Below are 22065 nucleotides of genomic sequence, written 5' to 3' on the forward strand. Positions count from 1 at the left end.
AATAGAATTTTGTTAAGCTTCTTTATAGTGTATTATTGCAGTGTTATTTACTGACTAAATAACATTAAAATGTAATTTAAATAATTAACCCTTTAGAATGTATGTAGAAAACATCATTACGCAGAGGCTTACAGTATATAAACTGTGATTTACAGTGTGCAAGTGTGTGTGTTATCACTTCTCTCTTTTCATGATTCCTTTGCACTTCTATTTGTTGTGCAAACAGTAGTTAATACTTATATACATTTCTTATTGCCTATATGAATAGAAAAAAGGTCAGAAATCCTGAGGCTTTTCATCACATTTTCAAAATGGCTCTTTGAAAGTGTAACGATTTTTCTTCATGATAATTAAGGTATTTAGAAATTGTTTAATCTTAATTCAAAACAGGAAGATTTTTGCGCAAGTTGTATGTTAAGACAGTGCTTGCTGGTATCTGTAGTCTGTCTACATTGTCTAGGTGGTGCTGTCATGGTGAGATTCACTGTCTAATCCCTGTAGTGTACTCAGGGTTGAGACCCTGAACATGGACTAATTTGAATGCCTAGGCAAAACCAGGATGTGACAGCCCCTTGCAGAGCATACCTTTGGTAATATATATATGTCTATGTTACCAGTGCTCCCATTACTGCCATCCCCTGCCTGGTATTACTAGAGTCCACCAGTACTTAACTTGCAGGCCATTTGTCATGGCATGTTTTATATTGTACATTTGGCTCTATTTCTTAACATCATTTCTGAATTTATCAACAGGAGCCTGTTGCTGCCATACAAGATGCAGAAAAGAGACAAAAAGAACTTTTGCTGCTTGAATTGAGAACTTCCAAAGATGCAGGTAGACATAAATATAAGTTGTTCCATTTTTTTTTTGAGGGGAGGAGGACACAGATAATTATTGTTGGTAATATAATTATTTTAAAAATAATATTAGTTGTAGTATAGTTGATATATATTACATATATTAGGTCTATTAGATGTATAATAAATTAGAGAAGAATGCACACTATTAGCAACATTATTCAGTGACAAATATGTGAGCCCCTCCATGGTCAAGAATGCTATGCCTGTATGTAAAGTAACAGTTGCATCATTTTCATTCTAATGTGTCAGGACTTTCATGATCCTAAAATAATCTATGAGGAAAAAAAGGAGAAGACTTTAAGGCGGGCACTGTGGATGATGGGCAGTTTCAGAAGTACTGTTGCCCAGAGGTGTAATTAGGTGGAAACAAAGACAGGTGGCCTGGAAAGAAAACAGAAATGTTGTCCAGGAAGCTAGGCACCAAGTCAGAAAAGCTAAGGCCCAGTTAGAATTAAACTTGGCTAGGGCTGTGGAAGATAACAGGAAGGGATTCTGTAGGTACGTTGCAAATGAAAGACAGACTAGGGAGAATGTGGGCCCTCTCTGGAAAGAAACAGGAGAAGAGGCTATCCTGGATTTGGAGAAGGCTGAGGTTCTGGAAGACTTCTTTGCCTCGGTCTTCACTGGCAAGTGATCAGATCACACCATCCCAAGTCTTGGAGGGTAGATGTGAGAATGAAGGGAGGGACTGTTGAGAATGAAGACCTTAGGTCCACTGTAGTGCTGAACATCTTGTATTTTTATATACTTAGCTATTTTCTATATCACCTTTGGCTCTGGTAATACAGATTCAAGTTCTGATGGGAGATAGGAGAAATGAGCAAATGATTAACAGAACCAGCACACCCACAATTCAACTTTGGAAAGTCCAAATAATAAATAATGAGGTCTACAGTACCTATGTGAAATTTAAGGAGGCAGACTGAAGTAGCAGAAAGAGGTTTAGGATGTGGTTTGAGAGCATCTTAAGAACCTGAACATGCACAAGTCCATGGGACCTGATGAAATCCATCCATGGATCCTGAGAGAGCTGGCAAATGAAGCTGCTAAGCCAGTGTGCATAGAATCATAGAATAGTTAGGGTTGGAAAGGAGCTTAAGATCATCTAGTTCCAACCCCCCTGCCATGGGCAGGGACACGTCACACTAAACCATGCCACCCAAGGCTCTGTCCAACCTGGCCTTGAACACCGCCAGGGATGGAGCATTCAAAATTCCTTGGGCAGCCCATTCCAGTGCCTCACCACCCTTACAGTAAAGAACTTCTTCCTTATATCCAATCTAAACTTCCCCTGATTAAGCTTTAATGCATTACCCCTTGTCTATTACTACAGTCCCTAATGAAGAGTCCCTCCCCAGCATCCCTGTAGGCCCCCTTCAGATACTGGAAGGCTGCTATGAGGTCTCCAAAGCAGCCTTCTCTTCTCCAGGCTGAACAGCTCCAACTTTCTCAGCCTGTCTTCATATGGGAGGTGCTCCAGTCCCCTGATCATCCTCGTGGCCCTCCTCTGGACTTGTTCCAACAGTTCCATGTCCTTTTTATGTTGAGGACACCAGAACTGCACACAATACTCCAAGTGAGGTCTGACGAGAGCAAAGTAGAGGGGCAGGATCACCTCCTTCTACCTGCTGGTCACACTCCTTTTGATGCAGCCCAGGATATGGTGGGCTGCAAGCACACACTGCAGCCAGCTGTAAGGATGCAGGCTTATAAGGATTCTGGGGGGGGTGGACTCTTCATTAGGGACTGTAGTGATAGGACAAGGGGTAACGGGTTAAAACTTAAACAGGGGAAGTTTAGATTGGATATAAGGAAGCAGTTCTTTATTGTGAGGGTGGTGAGGCACTGGAAGAGGTTGGCAAAAGAAGCTGTGAATGCTCCATCCCTGGTGGTGTTCAAGGCCAGGTTAGACAGAGCTTTGGGTGACATGGTTTAGTGTAAGGTGTCCCTGCCCATGGCAGGGGGGGTTGGAACTAGATGATCTTAAGGTCTTTTCCAACCTAAACCATTTTATGATCCTATGATTGTCTTAGGCTATAAAATCTCAGTTCAGATTAATCTCAGGAGTTTACTAAGTAACAGTGACTTCCTAGGAGATCTCGATGCAGGTGCTGTGTAGCAGTTCAAGTCTATTGTGTCTGCGCCATGACTGTTCCAGTGGCAAAGCTTGCTGCAGGAATCCCTTGCTATCCAGGCAGGGCTGTTTGTGCATGCCCATCAGCTCATGCCCACGGAACAGTTTTGCTGACTGAAGAAAGGAAGGGGGTTTTAAATTTATTTTCCTGAATATAAGGTGGAGCTTTCAAATTGTACTAAAAATAGTTAATTTTAAAAATAAATACAGACTTATGCCAAATTATGGCTTCCAGCTCAAAATTGTGGTTATCAACTGTTAATAAAAATTGATGTGTTTTCTTGAAAAATGTGTTTTCTTTGAGAAAGAGGTAGATGATACAATAGATAAGCCTATAGGCAGAGATCAGTGCAATTTCATAAATAAAACAGAGCTGTCAGACTTCTCCTGTTTAGGGGAGTAAGAGAAATGAGCATGAAGACTGTTACCACTACTGACAAAGGCACCTCTTAAACTAAATTATAGTTATTACTTGTGAATAGGCACAAGACTGAACAAGAACATAGAAGTACACTGACAAACTTAAAATGTAGAATAAAATACTGAAGGTATTTGCATGCAGTAAAACCTATTGTAAATAGTAGATTAAAATTTTCTATTAAGCTGCCTTAATAAGAGTGATATTTTTATATTTCTGTATTTTACAAAGTAAATAAATACCTGTACATACTATGAAACAAGTCTGGGGAAACATTTTACAAATGACATTTTTAATCCTGTAATTTCCCATTTATTATGATTATGGAAAATTAGTTTTTCCTGGTTTAGAATTTCAGGAATTAGGTTAAATGTCTAGCATTGTATCTCAGTGGCATTCACTGGTCATGACTTCTGAACTCTCCTATATGTTACACGGCTAAGAGATAGGTCATATGAAGAAGAATCTATAATTGCTTATATCATTTTAGAAAAATATAGCTACATTAAAAATGTTATTAATGTAATTATTTTCTACCTCTTATTGTAATAATTTTGATTGTATCAAATTGGACAGATACATATATCCAAAGGCTGTCTCAGGTGCAAGATACTTTGAATGAAATGCTTGCAAAACAGAAAGTGGAAAGGGATACCCTTGCTAAAAAATACAGGTAAGTAAAATAAAAGGACTGTATTTGAAAGAACCTATTTTTAATAGCAGTAGTGATAGAAGTTGTTAGAAGGTGAGCATACAGTAGTGTGCAAGTAAAACTATGTCATTCTTATTCATATTTTGTGGAAGTATGGTCTGTATTGGCTTCACTTATCCCCAGTAAGAGTTCACATCAAGGGAGAGCTCATCTATACTAATCAGTGGCTGTGCATACAATGAAAACTGAAATTAGGTAGTGAACATAAAAAAGGTATGGAAAAATTCCTAAACAAAAATGAGGAAATTGAGGTACTGAGTAATTAGATTACATTTGCAACATCATGGAGGAAAGCCATAGTACTACTTGTAGCATCCCTGCCTCCAGTTTTGTTTCTTTAGCACCCTTACGTTGGGAGTGATTGATCATAGAATCATAGAATAGTTAGGATTGGAAAGGACCTCAAGATCATCTAGTTCCAACCCCCCTGCCATGGGCAGGGACACCTCACACTAAACCATATCACTCAAGGCTTCATCCAACCTGGTCTTGAACTCTGCCAGGGATGGAGCATTCACTACCTCCCTGAGCAACCCATTCCAGTGCCTCACCACCCTCACAGTAAAGAATTTCTTCCTTATATCCAGTCTAAACCTCTGCTGTTTAAGTTTCAACCCGTTACCCCTTGTCCTATCACTACAGTCCCTAATGCATAGTCCCTCCCCAGCATCCCTATAGGCCCCCTTCAGATACTGGAAGGCTGCTATGAGGTCTCCACGCAGCCTTCTCTTCTCCAGGCTGAACAGCTCCAACTTTCTCAGCCTGTCTTCATACGGGAGGTGCTCCAGTCCCCTGATCATCCTCGTGGCCCTCCTCTGGACTTGTTCCAACAGTTCCATGTCCTTTTTATGTTGAGGACACCAGAACTGCACACAATACTCCAAGTGAGGTCTGACGAGAGCAGAGGGGCACGCTCCTTTTGATGCAGCCCAGGATACGGTTGGCTTTCTGGGCTGTGAGTGCACACTGTTGGCTCATGTTCATTTTCTCATTGACTAACACCCCCAAGTCCTTCTCCACAGGGCTGCTCTGAATCTCTTCTCTGCCCAACCTGTAGCTGTGCCTGGGATTGCTCTGACCCAGGTGTAGGACCTTGCACTTGGCATGGTTAAACTTCATGAGGTTGGCATCAGCCCACCTCACAAGTGAGTCAGGGTCCCTCTGAATGGCATTCCTTCCCTCCAGCATATCAACAGAACCACACAGCTTGGTGTCATCGGCAAACTTGCTGAGGGCACACTCAATCCCACTGTCCATGTCAACGACAAACATATTGAACAAGACCGGTCCCAACACCGATCCCTGAGGGACACCACTCGTTACTGATCTCCAGCCGGACATTGTACTGTTGACCACAACTTTTTGAGTGTTACTGTCCAGCCTGTTCTTTATGCACCGAGTGGTCCACCTATCAAATTGATGACACTCCAATTTAGAGACAAGGATGTCATGTGGAACAGTGTTGAACGCTTTGCACAGGTCCAGGTAGATGACGTCAACTGCTCCACCCCTGTCAATCACTTTTGTAGCCCTGTCATAGAAGAGCACCAGATTGGTCAGGCAGGATTTCCCCTTAGTGAAGCCATGCTGGCTGTCACCAAGCACCGTGTTGTTTTTCATGTGCCTTAGCATGCCTTCCAAGAGAATCTGCTCCCAGATTTTGCCAGGCACAGAGGTGAGACTGACTGGTCTGTAATTCCCTGGGTCATCCATTTTCCCCTTCTTGAAAATGAGGGTTATATTTCCCTTTTTCCAGTCACCAGGAACTTCACCTGACTGCCATGATTTTTCAAATATGATGGCCAGTGGCTTTGCAACTTCATTCGCCAGCTCCTTGAGGACCCACGGATGGATTTCATCAGGTCCCATGGACTTGTGTATGTTCAGGTTCTTAAGATGGTCTCGAACCAGATCCTCTCGTACAGTGGGCCCAAGGTCTAGGTTTTCACAGTCCCTGCGTCCGCCTTCCAAGACTCGGGTGCTGCAGTCAGAGCCTTTGCCAGTGAAGACCGTGGCAAAGAAGCCATTCAGAACCTCAGCCTTCTCCAAGTCCTGTGTAGCCAGTTCTCCCGAAAGTTTCCGGAGGGGGCCTACATTGTCCTTAGTCTGTTTTTTAACTGCTACATACCTATAAAATCCTTTCCTATTATCTTTAACATCCCTTGCCAAGTTTAGCTCCAATTGGGCCTTCGCTTTCCTAACCCAGTCCCTAACTACCCTGACCACATCCCTGTATTCATCCCAGGCCGCTTGTCCTTGTTTCCACCTTTTATAAGCCTCTTTTTTCCTGTGAATTTTTCTCAGCAGCTCCTTATCCATCCAAGGAGGTCTCCTGGCCCTCCTGCTGCACTTCCTTCTAGTTGGGATGCAACACTCCTGAGCCTGTAGCAGGTGATTCTTGAATGTTAACCAAGAGTCTTGGGCCCCCTTGCCCACTAGGGCTATATCCCATGGAACCTTGCTAAGCAGGTTCCTGAAGAGGCCAAAGTCTGCTCTCTTGAAGTGCAGGGCAGTGAGCTTACTGCACACTCTTCTCACTGTCTTGAGGACCTCAAATTCGACCATCTCGTGATCACTGCATCCAAGACTTCCCTGGAGAGTCACATTTCCAACGAGCTCTTCCCTGTTGGTGAGCACGACGTCAAGCAGGGCACCTCTCCTCATCGGCTCCTTTACTGCTTGCAGAAGGAAGTTGTCTTCCACACAATCGAGAAACCTCCTGGATTGCTTGTGCTGGGCCATACCGTTGCCCCAACAGATGTCAGGGTGGTTGAAGTCCCCCATGAGAACAAGGGCCTGCGAGTGTGAGGCTTTTCCTATTTGTCTGTAGAGTTCTTCACCCACAGGTTCCTCTTGATCAGGCGGTCTGTAACAGATCCCCACAGTAATGTGTCCCATCACCGATTTCCCCTTAACCCTGACCCACAAACTTTCTGTTAACTGATCACCTGTCCCCAGACAGAGTTCCATACTCTCTAGCCTATCCCTAACATAAAGGGCAACTCCCCCTCCCCTCCTACCGGACCTGTCTTTTCTAAAAAGCCTATAACCTTCCATTCCAACACTCCAGTCAAAGGAGCTATCCCACCATGTTTCTGTGATGCCTATTATATCACAGCCCCGTAGATGTGCCCACATCTCTAATTCCTCTTGCTTATTCCCCATGCTACAGGCATTTGTATAGAGGCATCTGATCCGAGCTCCAAATGAAGCCAGCTCAGTGGCTGGAGCAGCTAGAATATTACTACATTGCTCAGAGTATTTATTATAGGTGCTGGCAGCTGACTGGATGTGTTGGGATGGAATGATGCTCCCCTCCCCCAACACAACTAGTTTAAAGCATCCTTGACAAGTCTGGCAAGCCTCCCAGCAAAGCCACTCTTCCCTTTCTTTATCAGAGCAGTTCCACCAGCCCCCAGTAGGCCTGGCCTACATATGTGGGCCCCATGTCCAAGACACCCAAACCCTTGACTATGACACCACCCTTTTAACCATTTATTAACCTGTCCAATCCTCCTTGCCTTTGGAAGGTCTTCCCCTGTGTCTTGGAGAATTGTCAAGAAGACTATCTGAGCTCCAGAACCCCTGACTACCTCTCCCAGAGCTCTGTAGTCCTTCTTTATACTCCTCAGGCTACAACTGTCTATATCCCTAGCACCCACATGGATCACTAGAAGCGGGTAATAGTCCGTGGGACTTACTAGAGCAGGCAGCCTCTCCGCAACATCCCTGATCCGTGCCCCAGGTAGGCAACACACCTCCCTTGCGACCGGGTCAGGCTGACAGATGAGCGCTTCTGTCCCTTTCAAGGCAGAGTCTCTTACTACTACAACCTGCGGCTTTTTCCTGGAGGCAATAGTAGAGATCTTCTGTACCACTGCACCAGCCGACTGTTTCTGATGCAAGTGCACTTCCTCATCAGCCCCCTGCAGGACAGCAAAGCAGTTCTGGATGGGTACAGCAGATTTAGGAGGAAGCCCCTTGCTTTTAATTGCTCTCTTCCTCCTTTGGTTGTTTTTTTTTTTTGTTACTAATTCCCAGCTTCCCTGATCAACAGCCTCCTTCTTTCCTCCATGAGTTAGAGGACAATCTTGAGGCCCCTGTGCTGTTTGGTCCTGGAGCAAGCAGTCCTGCTTCCTCTCAGCTTCCCTGACATCTTGCAGCTTACTGACAGCATCCCGTAGCTCAGCCACCTGCTGCAGGAGGACCTCCATCAGGGAGCAGCGAGCGCAGCCCTGCCCATTCTGCACCTTTCCCTCACCAGACCAGTGCAGGCACTCTCTACACTCCAAGCTCTGCACCGCAACCTCCCCACTTACCAGCTCTGTCTGGGTGCCTATGCTGGCCACCACTGGGGTGGCCGGGGCAGAGTTCCCAGACCAGACCCTGGTCGTACGGCGAGTGCTCACCATCCCACTCACCTGCCCGCGTGAGCTGCCGCGCAAACTGCCTCGACCCGCTCTGTTTGCCCGCTCTGTTCGCCACGCTCCTGGTTGCTGCGCTTCCTGGGTAGATTTTTACCACTCACAGTTGGTGCCAATCCTTCTGTCTCCGCCCCCGGTGAGTCACCTCCTCGCAGTAGCTGAGCTCTTGGGCAAGTCCTGTGGAGGACTTGAGGCTCCCTCCTCAGTGGCTCTTGTCGCTCTGTGGTGAGGCTTCTGGATGCTGATCTCCCCCGGCCCCACTCTGGTGTTACAGGCGTCCTTTCTCAAGCTACTCCCCTCAGCAAGTGACTAACAATGGCTGCTGATGGCCGGTTTTGATGGCCAGGTTTTTGATCAACCAAGAGCCATGTAAAGCAGTGGCTTAAAGTGTGCTTGCAGATGTTCCTTTTCTGTGGGAACACCTCAAATGTGAACTGGGAGTGGTCATCTCAGTGTGAGCATAGACTGTGAATTGTCAGGTTCCTCCTGCCAGCTCTCACAAAGCCTCTTTATACTTCCTCCTAAGAGGGACTGCCTAAATGCTGGTCATGTGGGGAGTGCTCAGCTAACAATGTAGCATTGTATTCAGTGGATGCTTGGAAGCTGTCTGATGAGCATATCTACATGTTGTTTGTGTAAGCAGTATTCATTTGGTCATGTAAAAGCAACAATTCCGAGTTTCAGATAGTTACATGGCAAAACATATAGGCTGGTTGAGCAAACAGTCTGAAATGTTTCAGTCACAGACCATTTTGCCAACTATAAAATGTAAGATACATAGATTACACAGATAATAAAAAATAGAGGATTTTACGTGAAGTTAGGGTTCCACATCATCCTCGTGAACAAACCAGTGACTAAATTATGAAACAAGAACAGTAAAACTAATATCTACGCAAACTTACCTGCCTTCTAATATTGAAAGTGAAACCGTTCCACAGCAAAATGATAAATATTTCTTGGTATTGCAGGTACCTTGCAGCTAATGCAACAGCTATTTAACAGTAATGAGGTATATGCCAAATTACATTAAATTTCCTTTTCATTATACCTTGAACATTTTCTTAACTAATTAACATATAAGCTTTTGTCACACAATACATAAATGCATAGAAAATCTGGAGACATCATAACGTTTTCCATCTTTCTGTTGTTCAATTAGTTAGCCTGCTAACACTTTTCCATTTCTGTCCATTCATTTGAAGATATTAAGTTGTATCTCTCACCTAAGAAAAATGGGAAAAAAAAGCATCCTATTTGTCAGTGGCTGTTAAGTTACTTTGCCTTTGTCATTTTAGTCACACTATCTTTGCCTTTTCAGTAGCAGGTTCTTCTGTATCTGTGTAGCAATAAAGCAACAATAATTTCCTGAAGAAACACTGCTAGAAAACTGTGTGGAGCCTCACTGCCTTGTGTAGGAGTACATAGTTGTAAAGGCTTATGCATATCAGTGATCAACTATATGCTGATATGTTGATCATATCATGGATTCTAAACACATGGTAGTAAGCAATATCACAACATAGACACCAATATATGGTATGGGTGTCAGTGTTCTGAACCAATTAGTCTTGCTGTACCTCTCTCTCTCTCACTAGGATGGTGTTATTCGCATGACACTTCTGGTGTGAATGGAGTTCAAAGCAAACCATGCTGCTATCCCTTTTCCCACACCATGTGGTACTCCCGTCTTCCCAGCATGGTGCCAGAATGGTGGTGCAATCACTTATCTCGGGGAAAGTTAGGAGGAAAGAGTATTACACTGTTCTGGTAGCTGTTATGCCAAAGGAAGTGAGGAAAATAAAGAATTCCCTTCCAGCAGGAAAGGGGGAAAGTCACAGGGAGATGAGCTCAGGTAGAGAGCAGGCTCATGGGGTATTATTACAGTTTTGGCTTCGTAGAATGTTTTGTTGTGTACAGCATATAAACTTTGTGATAGTATCATCCTTCAGTAGCCCATCCTGAGCTCATTTTAAAAGGCTCAAAATGAGAGCTGCAAAGGCACTGAATTTAATGAACTGTTGTGATTTGTGGTGATAAAAGAGCAGCTGGTGTGAGCAGACAGTTTTGATTCTGTGAATGAAGGGTGGTATAGAAGGACAAGGCTATCACTGAAGTTTTGATGCTTTGCATCCTACTTCTAGGCAGGACTCTGCAGTTTGTTGGGCATAAGCCTGGGATTGGAACTGTAAACTTCATGCATGATAAAGAGATTGTTCAAATTTGAGGTGTTGGCAGAATCTTCTGAAACATATTCCTGTTCTTAATGGGTCGCATCTGTTAAGCTGTTTCTGTTTTAAATTTTCTACAGGGCTTCCGTAGAATCTTTTAAAAAAGGAGCACTGAGGAAGCAATTAGTTAACCTTGCTTCTAGGCAAAAGAGTCTGTTGACTGTTGCCCAAAATCAGGAAAAATTAGTCCAGAAAATACAGAATTACAGAAAAACAAAGCAAGTGTTCAGTGCACCACGTTCAGAGAAGCAGATCTCAAACTCAATTATTTCCCGTGGAGATGATGAAAGACAAAGTTTAACTGCTGATAAAATCATGTGTCCTGATGTAGTTACATTTAGCATGGGGCTTGGTGCCAGCACGCCTAATGGAAACAGAGTAGAAGCACATCTCCCTTTAGAAAATAGATTTCTAGCTCAGGACTGCAGCCAACATCCACACATCTGCTTGAATGAGACAGGAGCAAATAAAGAAGCAATTAGAAGCAAAGAGGCTTTTGATCATGCTTTGGCATCTGAAATCAGAGTAAGAGAATATTCCTTCGAAAACAAGTCAAAACCGACAAATGCTGTGGAAGTGGTGACACTGCCTTCAGAACGTACTGTTTCCACTGCTAAATCAAAGTACTCACAGCAAACAGACATTGATTGTGTAGCAATTGCAGAACAAGGAAACAAGTCTTTAAATCCCACTTCTGTGACAAATGTATTAAATACTGTAGAACCCCGAAGCACTGTTGTCAATAACAATGTCTGTCAGCCAGGCAGTAACTGCCAGCAGGTTCTTACAGTTGAGGATCTACAGAGATGCATAAACGAGAAAGAAGCTTTCCAGCACGAGCAGCAGCAACAGCAAATAATTTTGTCAAAATCTACAAAGAACTTCCCTAATACTTTGCAACAGATGATCTTCCGGAGTGCTGAGAACTCGTTTAATGCCAACTTGGTACTTTCAAATCATACCTCAGGTACAGATTATCCAGTAAATCACAGTGAGAAAGCTTCCCAGAGCTATAGTAAGCAAGAATGTGCACAAATCCGAGTGAGGTGTGGACGAAAAAATAAGAAAAAGCTTCAGTTGATAGATCTACTTGAATTGGGAAAGATTAAGCCAGGAGAAAATGTTTTAGAGTTCAAACTGCAGGTAATTACTGAGATATAATAATGTTAAAGTTAGTATATAATGAAAAAAGCCCACAATAACAAACAACGCAAAACACTGAAATGGGGAAAGAGCAGTTGTCATGTTTTAGTCTGCATCTTCAGCACTTAGTATTGAAAATTTCTACTCATTGGTTACAGATAACTTTTTATGAGTTTGGAAGGGAAATGCTATGAATGGCATCTTCTGTTAGCCTGTAATTTTAACACCCAGAATGTTGCATATGTGGAGTTTATTTCTTAACTTTGCATTATCAGCTTCTTAACATTTCCTGTTGCTAAAACCAGAGTGGAATCATTAGTTGGTCTACATTGTATAATACGTGATTTTCATATTGGAAGTAGCAGGAACATTAAGGTTTTTATTAATTAATGTGATTCTTTAAAGCAACTGTCAAGCCCCTCAAATAAAGAAATGTTACATCAAGGATTTCATAGCCCTGTGTTAGACACAAATATATGCAAAATTACTTCCTTACATGCCAGCTGGTTCCATAGTTTACAGTCTGGTATGAAACATATGTAAAAAAAAACCCACAACAAAAAAAACACCTTTTTTTTTGCTACAAAGGCATATCCCTGTGCCTGCAAATACAGAGCAGATTTGTGAGGCAGCTGCCAAGGGACTGGCTTAGTATTGAGCAAATAATGGAATTATTTACTGAATTCCCAGCTGTGAGCTTGTTGATTTCCAGGGCAGCATATTGATTAAAACATGAAGGGTTCTTTTCAGCCAAAGCACCAGGTGCAGATAAGGTAAAAAAGACTGTTTTCTGCACCTATAATCTGCTCAAGAATGCTATTCTGCTGCGAGTGACCACTTCTTGTGGACTTGCGTTTTGTAATACATGGCAGCTGAGTAAGTCACAAGCCTCTACCTTGGGTTGTGTCATAGGTATATATGCATGCTTCTTTTCTTTAAAGGACATGTAATATTTCTCTGAACCTCAAGATGATTAAGTGAAAGGATGAAGAATTCAATATGTTTACTCTCATTTATCAAGGCTGTTATCTGTGATAGTGGCATGATGCATGTGGATCTTAAAGAGTTACAACCCTATATTGAAATGTTGTTTTGGAGTATGGAGAAGTCAGTGATTTTTACAAGAATGAAAATGACAGTCATTTATGTCTGGGAAGACAGTGCTATAAGATAGAAGTTTAGAAGCCAGTGTCATCTTACGAAGAGGAGATGATCAGTAAAGTTTCCTTCTTTATCATTGTAGAGATGTACTAAATACAACATGGAGCTGCTATGTAGTCCTTATGTAAGGCTAGCTTTGGGCAGGCATAATGCAGTTTTTGGATGTTTCACCTAAGCTGTGAAACAGTGAACTGGATTGAGTGTTCATCAAAATAGTGTTTCGAGTGTTCATCAAACATCTTAATTTAGATTCTTATAGACACCCAAGCCAGTGGATATGGTAGGAGGCCAGGTCAGTGTTTATTGGTGGGTCATTACCTCTTACTCTGATTGTTTAACCTTACGCAGGTTAAGCAACCTTACTAAGTTGTAGCTTAGTTTATCAACAACTAATTTTTTGCATTATTTAGTTGTTCTAGCCTGAGACCAGTTAGGTTAACATAATATAGTATAATTATATTATCATAATATACTGATCTATGAATAGTATAAGCCATGCTTCTGGGGGTGCATGTATGTTTGCAGAGTTAGCACTATCAAAGTGGCAACAATAAATACGTATTATACTTTATTTTGCATAAGGCTGTCAGGTTCCTCATAAAACATGTAATTGTTGTCCCTTGACATAAGTGAACCTTATATGCAAACATATTTAATTTTTGAATCATTGCTGGAATTTCACTGTGACATATGCATGTCACAAGCATTGTTCCACATGTGTAAGGAAGAGTGCATTTGTGTAACAGTTTCTGATTGCACAGAATTGCTTCTTGTGAGTTCCTGGTTTCACTGTTGCAATTTTTTTTTTTCTTTTTCAGAGAAAAACAGAATTAGCTATTTTCAGCTATATTGTTCTTCAGTATTTTTTTCATGTTTTAAGGATATTAATTCAGATTTGTTAATTTATGAATTGAAAACTACTTCCTGACTTTTATTTTTTAGGAATTTAGTCATAAAGCTGCGCTCTTAAACAATGGCAAGATCAGAACCAGTAAGGGACAAGTAATGCAGAATCCAGTTCATTGGGTTAAAAACCTACTAGGAAATGATATTTATGTGACATGGAAGTATGCATGGAATAAGGTAAGCCTGAATTTACTCCAAAAATAGCAATACATCACTAATCTGGATCTCTCAAAAGGGGGTACAAGCCTGAATTTTAAAACGGCTTCATACTCTTAATGAATAAGCAGCAAAGAAAAAGCTACATAGCTGTAGGTGTACAGTGATGAACTAGTACAGGTGCTGAGAGAATGTGGAATGCCCACTCTGTAAGCTATCAGTGCTTTGAAAGATTAGTTTTAAAGGTGATTAACAGATGATTAAAAGAAAAAGCTAAAAGGTAGTTAGAATGGAAAGGACCAAGTTCACTGAAATGTCAGCATGTCAGGGACAAATGTTGCAAAAATACTGGTGGAGTTTAAGAGGGCTTTGCAGATGTGTTGCATTATGCTTTTTTTTCATTTACAATTCAAATTAGAAGAATTTTTGCTTGACAGATACAGATTAAACTGTTAAGTGCATAAACTCAGTTTTATGAAAAAAGTGAAATTTTTACACCTATCAGAAAAAAAGCACTAATTAAAATTACCAGGCATCCATTTAGGTGAATTTTTACAGGTTACATATCTTGGGACACAGTTGTCAAAATTTCTTGCTGAAGGAGTATCAGTTTCTGAAGACCCAGAATTACCATCACAAGGAGGAATGCTTTTGGGTATGTACCACTTAAAATCTACTATTCACCATGACTGAAGCATCAGAAAGTGGTTTCTAAAGAGCTTAAATTCAAAAATTCCCCTGTTGCCTCCTGATTAATTTTTTTCCTGAGCTATGTACTTATCACAGATCTTGGGCTTGAAATATAGATAATGGCAGAACTTACCCATGGTCTCTAAAGAAGTATGTTTCATTTCTTCCATAAATTGGTCGTGTGAAGAAAATAAATACTAATGACTCAGTTGCTATATAAAAAATATTCAGGTAACAATTTACATAATAAATATTTTATGTATACTGAAGTTTTAATAAACTAATATTTTTTTATTATGTTGAAAACTCATATACACTAGTATAAGTTTTAATTAGATGTACATCTTAAAATCATATTAAATATTCTTTGTTGGTGATGATCCAGGTATGCCCAAGCAACAGGAATTATAATTATTCTCCAAAAACAAACAGCTATAAGAAGCAGAGTGCATTGATATGACAAAATTATGTTGAACATTTTCTTTAGAAATGCCCAGCAGACTTTAGAACTTCAGCTTAATTTTGATAAGTTGTGTATTTCCAGGGAAACTCAAGTCCCTTTGACTGCTTGTTGCATTTGGGATCTAAAAAGCTTCTGGGCTTTTGTGGTTGGTTCCTTTAATTGTTGGGACACTGCATCTCACTCAAGTGAACTGGGATACCAGGCTCGATCTGTTGTTAACATACTAGAAATAAATTAAAATAAATTGAAATATTAAAAAATAATAATTTAAATTAACTAATTTGGTATTCAGACTACTATGTTCTACTGGAATTTGGTCCAGGCTAAGAGCATCCAGATGATGAGTTTACCTTGCCCTGCTTCATAACCTAAGTTTATACCAGTTGTAAGTGACTTAAAATCGAGTCTTTTAACTGCTTAATAGGTTTTTGAGTATTTCACTAGTTCTTGAAAATTATTCCTGTAATGGAAAATTTATGATAAATATTGTAACTTCTAAAACAGAGAAATCCATTTATTCAAAAAATACTCTTGACAGACAAAAATCAGCCCTAAGATCAGTAAGTTGGTGGGGTTTTTTTTCCTGTTTTTCACAAACAGTCCAGTGTAATCTTGGAAAGGTATTTAAAGAAGTTCTTTTTTTCTGTCACATGTAATTTAAGATCACAGTAATGCCTAACCATTAGCCCTAGGTGAGAAAATGAGGGAGAAAAAGACAGTTTATCTTTTCTCAGTTTCAGTTCTGTTCCAGGTACTATGTGGACAGATAAATATAGAAAATCAAACAGTGCCTTAAGTCATTCCAGAAGAGGATTAACCTGCACTGTTGTATTGTGAGAACAGTTACAGGAATCAGGTAGCTCCCAAATGGCTTCCAGGCCCTGTTCAGGAGTTAGATGTTCCAGGGGCAGTTCCCAACAGGCACTTTGCCTATAGCCAGCCTGCTTGAAAGCACAGGAAAGTTTGCTGGTGTGGATGTGAGCTATTCTGTTCCACTTGCCTGGGGACATCCTGAGGCACTCTTTTATCTTTATAATATACTTAAAACATGTGTGTATTTTATTCATCCTGCTTTTGTAGAAAATAATTTTTTTTACTGTGTTGTTGAAATGAAATTCTAATATGCATCCCAGAACATCATTTAAAAAGAAGACTGGGGCCTGAATAATTTGAGCATTTTTGGAGGAGAATGCTATTCTTTTACATACCCCTATTATTTTAAATATCCCCTTTCACACTCTTTCCAATTTCTCGTATCTTAGCTTTGTGTTCATTGGGCTACTGTATGAAAAGGGAAGAAAATGGTACAGTCAGTGGCTGTGTCCAGTGATCTTTTCCAAAAAAGATGCAGCTATCACTGAACATTGTATAGAGCCCAGTTTAGGAAGCATGTTTTAAGAACCTTGACCAAATCAAGGTCCCTAGGCAAAGACAGAGTATAAGGAATTGCTCTTCTGTGGCTGCCAGCATAAGAAGTGTCCTAGCTTTTCATCTTGGTTGAGATTAAGGTGCTTCAAAGTTAGTGTAGCAGCAGATTTTTAGATGCCTGAGGAATGTTAACACAAAAAACTTGAAGAGCACATTAATTAAAGTAATCCCAGACCAATGCAGGTATGTAACAGAAGCTTTAAAGATTGCAGTTTTGGAATTGGTCACCTAAATTCTAACTAAATTTCACTCTATGCTCCATGTTTGAGTCTGAGCCTTTAGTCTCTTCTAGGATCACACTAGCAGAAAGCAGGAATTACTGAATTCAAGCCTGAGTGAGACCTAGACATTAAGAAAGTAAACAGTACTTTTAGACTGTCTGTATATAGGAAAGAAGAAGAAACAGTAATTACGTGGCTTGGAATTTATTCCTCTCTGCTTTCTGGTGCATGTGATGATGACATACTGTTTGCTAAAAAGGACCAAGAATAACAAGCCATGTTAATATGCGGATGTCAGCTGAAAAACAGATGTAAGTTGCAGAGCAGATACTGGCGTTAGATATTTCATATTGAAATTCCAGCAAAGTCACTTCAAATAAAAGCATATCCAGTTGTTACAAAGAGTGTAATCTATACATTAATTTTGTACATTGCTATTTCAGGAAGATGGTCTTTGGGAAACAGCATAACTAGTGCAATTCTTGTACTCTGACAATCTCTTGCTGCCTTTAATAATTATTAGCCACCTATAAAGATTAGAACAACTCTTGCTCACCTTTAGTTCATGAAAGACCCCAAAGTTATGTTGAATAAAGTGTGTTTTCAAGGGAATCTGGATGATTTCTTAATAGCTGAACCATGGGGCCTGTTTCAGAAGGTTTATGTTAATGTTTTTTCAGGTATCTAGGATAAAGTGAGTAGCTGAACTCAGGTTGCATAAAAGCAAGTAAGAATATTTTTGCTGTGATCATATGTGTTATTATATGTTTCTATTTTCCTTGAGACAAGCAGCGAAACACATAGTTAGTAGGCTACTTTTCAAGTTCACTTTTGTGGCATCTAGTGTAATTTTATCAGTGATGACATATATTTTAAAAAAAGAGAAGTAGTCATCTTATAGCAGCTATGGCTAGGCTGGTAAAAGAGGAGAGGAAAGTCTGCCTTTACATGTGTTAGGTGGCATAAAACTAAGTGAAAACTTCAGTATTTACCTTTAAGAAAAATAAAACTGCAAACTGCTCTTCGTATTAAACCATGAAACCATGAGCGTTAAACAGTACTGTTTGTTCTTAGAACAAAGTTGTCTTGATCTTCTTATGCTCTCAGGAAAGAATTTTATCATGAGGGATCCCAGCAACCACAACCAGCACCATCAGGGTCGTGGTCCTGTCTCTGTTGCTCAGCCTCTTGGGACTTTTGACCGAAGCAATATGCAGCCAAAACCCCAATATTTACCACAAACAGAAGTTGCGCAAACATGCACTGAAAGAGAAGCAACTGTTACCAGAGAATTTAAGAGTAAGACTGTTTTTATCTGCCTAAAAATCCTAATGGTGGGTGCAAGGGCTATACAAGAGATACAGAAGGAAAAAGAAAGTAGGTGGTGTGGAGTTGATTTGTGTGGGGAAGAGAAAGAGAGCTGGGGAGAAATTACAACTCTGCTCATGGGTCAACTGAATGACATTTTTCAGAGCTTAGTATGTTCAACTCTCCTGTGTCCAAGCGAGAAACATTTTGTTGTTTTGATGTAGTTAACAAAATGACTCCGTATTATTTTAAATACTTGGTTAAATATCTCCACAAAATAATAGCGTAGACAAATGCCTTCTGTATTTAGATGGAGAAATATGATACAAAAGCATTGCTGAATAATCTCATGTAATCTAATTTAAAGGGAAGAGTGGAACCATTCCTGAAGATGCTCTGATCTTTATGAAGGTGACTGAGCTTGTAACTTTATGGTTTCAGTGTTACATTTTTATGTTGATTGCACGTTAAACTCTCTCTGTAATATCTGTACAATGTGAACAGTACTTACTGCACTATGACCCAGGATTTTTGCCTATACCACCTTTAATTACATTGCAGAGGGATGACCTGATTGACCACTGTGCAAAATCAGAGGAGCCAGCTCAAACCCCCACTATGCCCAGTGTTGGGTAACACTCTACACTGAAGTGGGTTACAAGTGCTGAGTTGGATCTGCTGTGGGAGACAGTAAGAATGGTGTCAGCCATTTCAAATTGAAAGTGTAGCCACACTATAAAGCAACTCTTTATGCTTCTATATGTCTGTCCCTGCAGCTACAGTACAAAGGATTAAGTAAACTCTGAATATGTGAATCCTCTGCAAAAAAAAAAAAAATGCTTTGTTATGCCACTTTTGGTTGTTTTTTGTGGTTGGCTTTCTTTTTTATTTATGTTTTTTTTTTAATAGAGGCAAGTAGACTTAGTGTCTTAAGTGCCAGGGCAGAATATTTGGAGGGAGGTGGTATTTGAAGTTACAAAAAATATATCATGTAGTAGATGATGTTCAAATCTATGTATCAACCCAGATTGAAATGAATTGGATTAAAACTCACAGGAAAGATGTTTCTCTGCTGAAGAGATGAACAGCCACATTCATGTTTTCTTAAATAGTTACTAGATACAGTTCTGCTTACCAAGATAATGGTTTTGTAGCACGTATGGCCCTTGTTATCCTAAGCCTGTATAGCAAATCCATTTTGTAGCAAAGGTAACCACTGACAGTGGGGATTACGCAAAATTAGAGATTCATAATAAGACAAAAATCAGTAAATTGGAAATATACAGAAATGTTCTTCCATATATACATTTTGGTTTATACCACTACAATTACCCTGTTAATTGAAGGAAGAAAGTGCTAAACATGCTGTGTAACCTTTAAAAGCCACAGCCCAGTTTCTACATCTCTGTCATACAGATCCTAAACTTTTCTCATTCAGTTCTGAGGAGAAGCTTTTCAGGTTTCATGGTCTGACCAAAAATATTTTCGAAAGCAAACTATGAAAAGTAAACTCCTAGTTAAGAAGGGAAATCCTTTTAAAGTAAATGCCTCGGGATGATTATTTCATTGAGTGTCCTTAATGAAGTGAAGAAAGTGAAATCTTCTAAATGAAGCTTTGGAAGTGCCATAAGGAACCCCATAGCCCATAAATGGATGTGCTGTATTTGTTTGCCTTCTCTAATTGTTTCCTCCATCTGCACACTTTTCCTTTCCAAAATCTTTCACCTACTCTTATTTGATTGTCAGCAAGGTAGGAGGTAGAATGATACGTTACTGACTCAGAGTTCAGCTATGTGGCCACTAATAGCCACACAAAATTCACTTTTTAGGAGGCAAAAAAGTTTTAAAAAAAATTTAAAAATGAGCAGCTCTCGAGGTCTACATGCCATGGAAGCCAGTTCTAAGAATTTCATTTCAGTTTCTTATCTGTCACTCAGGTTTTTGTGAAACTGGGGGACTACTTGAAAAGTGACAGTGAACACTGTAGACACTGAAGTGTCACTGAAGTGTACACTGAACTGAGACTAATGTAGGTTAGGTGGGGCCTCTGGAGGACTTTAGTCCAACCTCTGTTTGTAAGTAAACTAACTTCCAAGTTTGATAAGGTTGCTTAAGTGCCTTGTCCAGTCAAGTTCTGAGTATCTTCAAGGGTGGACATACTGTAACATGTCTGTACAAGGTATATGTGTGCTTAAGCATAATCAAGGTGATTTTTTTTCTGACATATCTAGTTGGAATTTTACTTGTTAAAACTTGTAACCATTGCTTCATTTTTGGCACACAGAAACCATGTTTCCTTAAGAAACCTAGCTAAAAGTAAACTAACTCCTAGTCAAGAGCTTTAAACACTGGCTTTCTGCCCTTTTTCCTTTGTTGAGCAAGTTGTAAAAGAAACATTTTGATAACTGACCCATCTTCCTAACTCATCAGCTGCACTATAACATTTTTTATCTGCTTTGGTGTTCCCATGGAGACCAAGAGAAGACTAAGACAAACAGAACTGTTGTAGATAATCTTCCTAGAATACATCTATCTTTTCTTATCTGATTTACAAAAGCAATGAAAGAAAGGCAGTGTGATGAACAGCAAGTTTCAGAGGCAGTGGCTTCAGCTACTGCTTCCGTTGAAACAGAGAAGAGAGACTTTTTTGACACCACGCACTGGTAATGTCATGTCAAATGAAAGCATTTAAGAGACTACCTGATGATCTTCCTTGGTGAGCATTCAGATTATGTTACGCATCTTTGGGGGATTTTTTCCAGGAGTGACTTACAGCAAAGCTGGGACAAAGCTTCTAAAAAAACCAATTCTGTCTTCAACACATGATAACAGTCTAGGAGAAAGCTCTAGAAGTTCTTCTGAGGCTGTAACATAAAACCCACTGAATGAGTCACAGCTCCTGTAGATTTTATCAGTGCATGAAAAACATGAACTATTGTTTTTTCTATCAAATAGCTGTTCTGACCTGAGTGAAACTTAATTTATACTTTATCTTGTGTTTCTTCCAGTCTTCATCTCAGTGTGCTATAAACTGCAAAAAATTTAAACTGTTCTGGTTTTAGTTACTCTAGGTTGGCCCTGGAACTGCTTTTTATCCACTGTCTTGGCACATTACATTCATATTTTATAAAATGGTTAGAAATAATTTCAGACATTCAGGTATTTTACTTCCAAAGATTATGCAAGTGAATCATTATGTAATCAAGTATACAATAACAACTCAAAATAATAAGTTGTATGTATGGTGTGAATGTGCACCCTGCTAGTCATACCAAGAAATAATCTCCTAGGAATCATTTTAAAGCAATCTTAGTGCCTTTTAATAAAGGATACTAGTGTATGCATTTGTTGTTGTTGAATTCCAACTCTGTATTTGATATTTAAATAGAGTGACTGACTTCATTGAGAAACTCAAAGGCCTTTTAAAAAGCTATATAAAAATATTTGTGTGAGAAAAATCGAATAAGCTAGTATGGGTTTTTTTAAAGTACTTATTACATTTTATTTCTGTATAAATTCAGTGCTGAATGTAGATTCGTTTGTGGGAGGATATATACATTTCCTGATTGGTATTTTGCATATACGTCAATCGTACCTCTCTCACCTTCTAAGGAAAAAATCATGTTACAGCTATACTGAAGAAGGTAGGAGTCCCTGAGATTTAAATTGTTCTCTTGTTTCCTGATAGAATATTGCAACATTGATGGATTTCTGTAAGAGACTGGAAGTTTTGAGTTCCCCAATTGCTAAATAAAAAACTATATCTTAATACACCAATTCAAGGACCCTGAATAATAATAATTCAAAAC

The 22065-nt window shown here is 39.9% G+C and overlaps 1 protein-coding gene across 1 annotated transcript in view; it reads left to right on the forward strand.

Annotated features, from left to right (window-relative positions):
• ANKRD31 (ankyrin repeat domain 31) overlaps window positions 1-22065 on the forward strand; it is a 71663-nt gene that overhangs the window by 45024 nt on the left and 4574 nt on the right. The window contains 5 exon segments of the mRNA XM_013130932.3: window positions 754-835; window positions 3990-4086; window positions 10861-11923; window positions 14027-14167; window positions 14705-14801. Of these exon segments, the coding sequence (XP_012986386.3) occupies window positions 754-835; window positions 3990-4086; window positions 10861-11923; window positions 14027-14167; window positions 14705-14801 (1480 nt within the window).

The sequence above is a fragment of the Melopsittacus undulatus genome, chromosome Z (genome assembly GCF_012275295.1).
Source record: "Melopsittacus undulatus isolate bMelUnd1 chromosome Z, bMelUnd1.mat.Z, whole genome shotgun sequence".
In the NCBI taxonomy this organism is placed as follows: domain Eukaryota; kingdom Metazoa; phylum Chordata; class Aves; order Psittaciformes; family Psittaculidae; genus Melopsittacus; species Melopsittacus undulatus.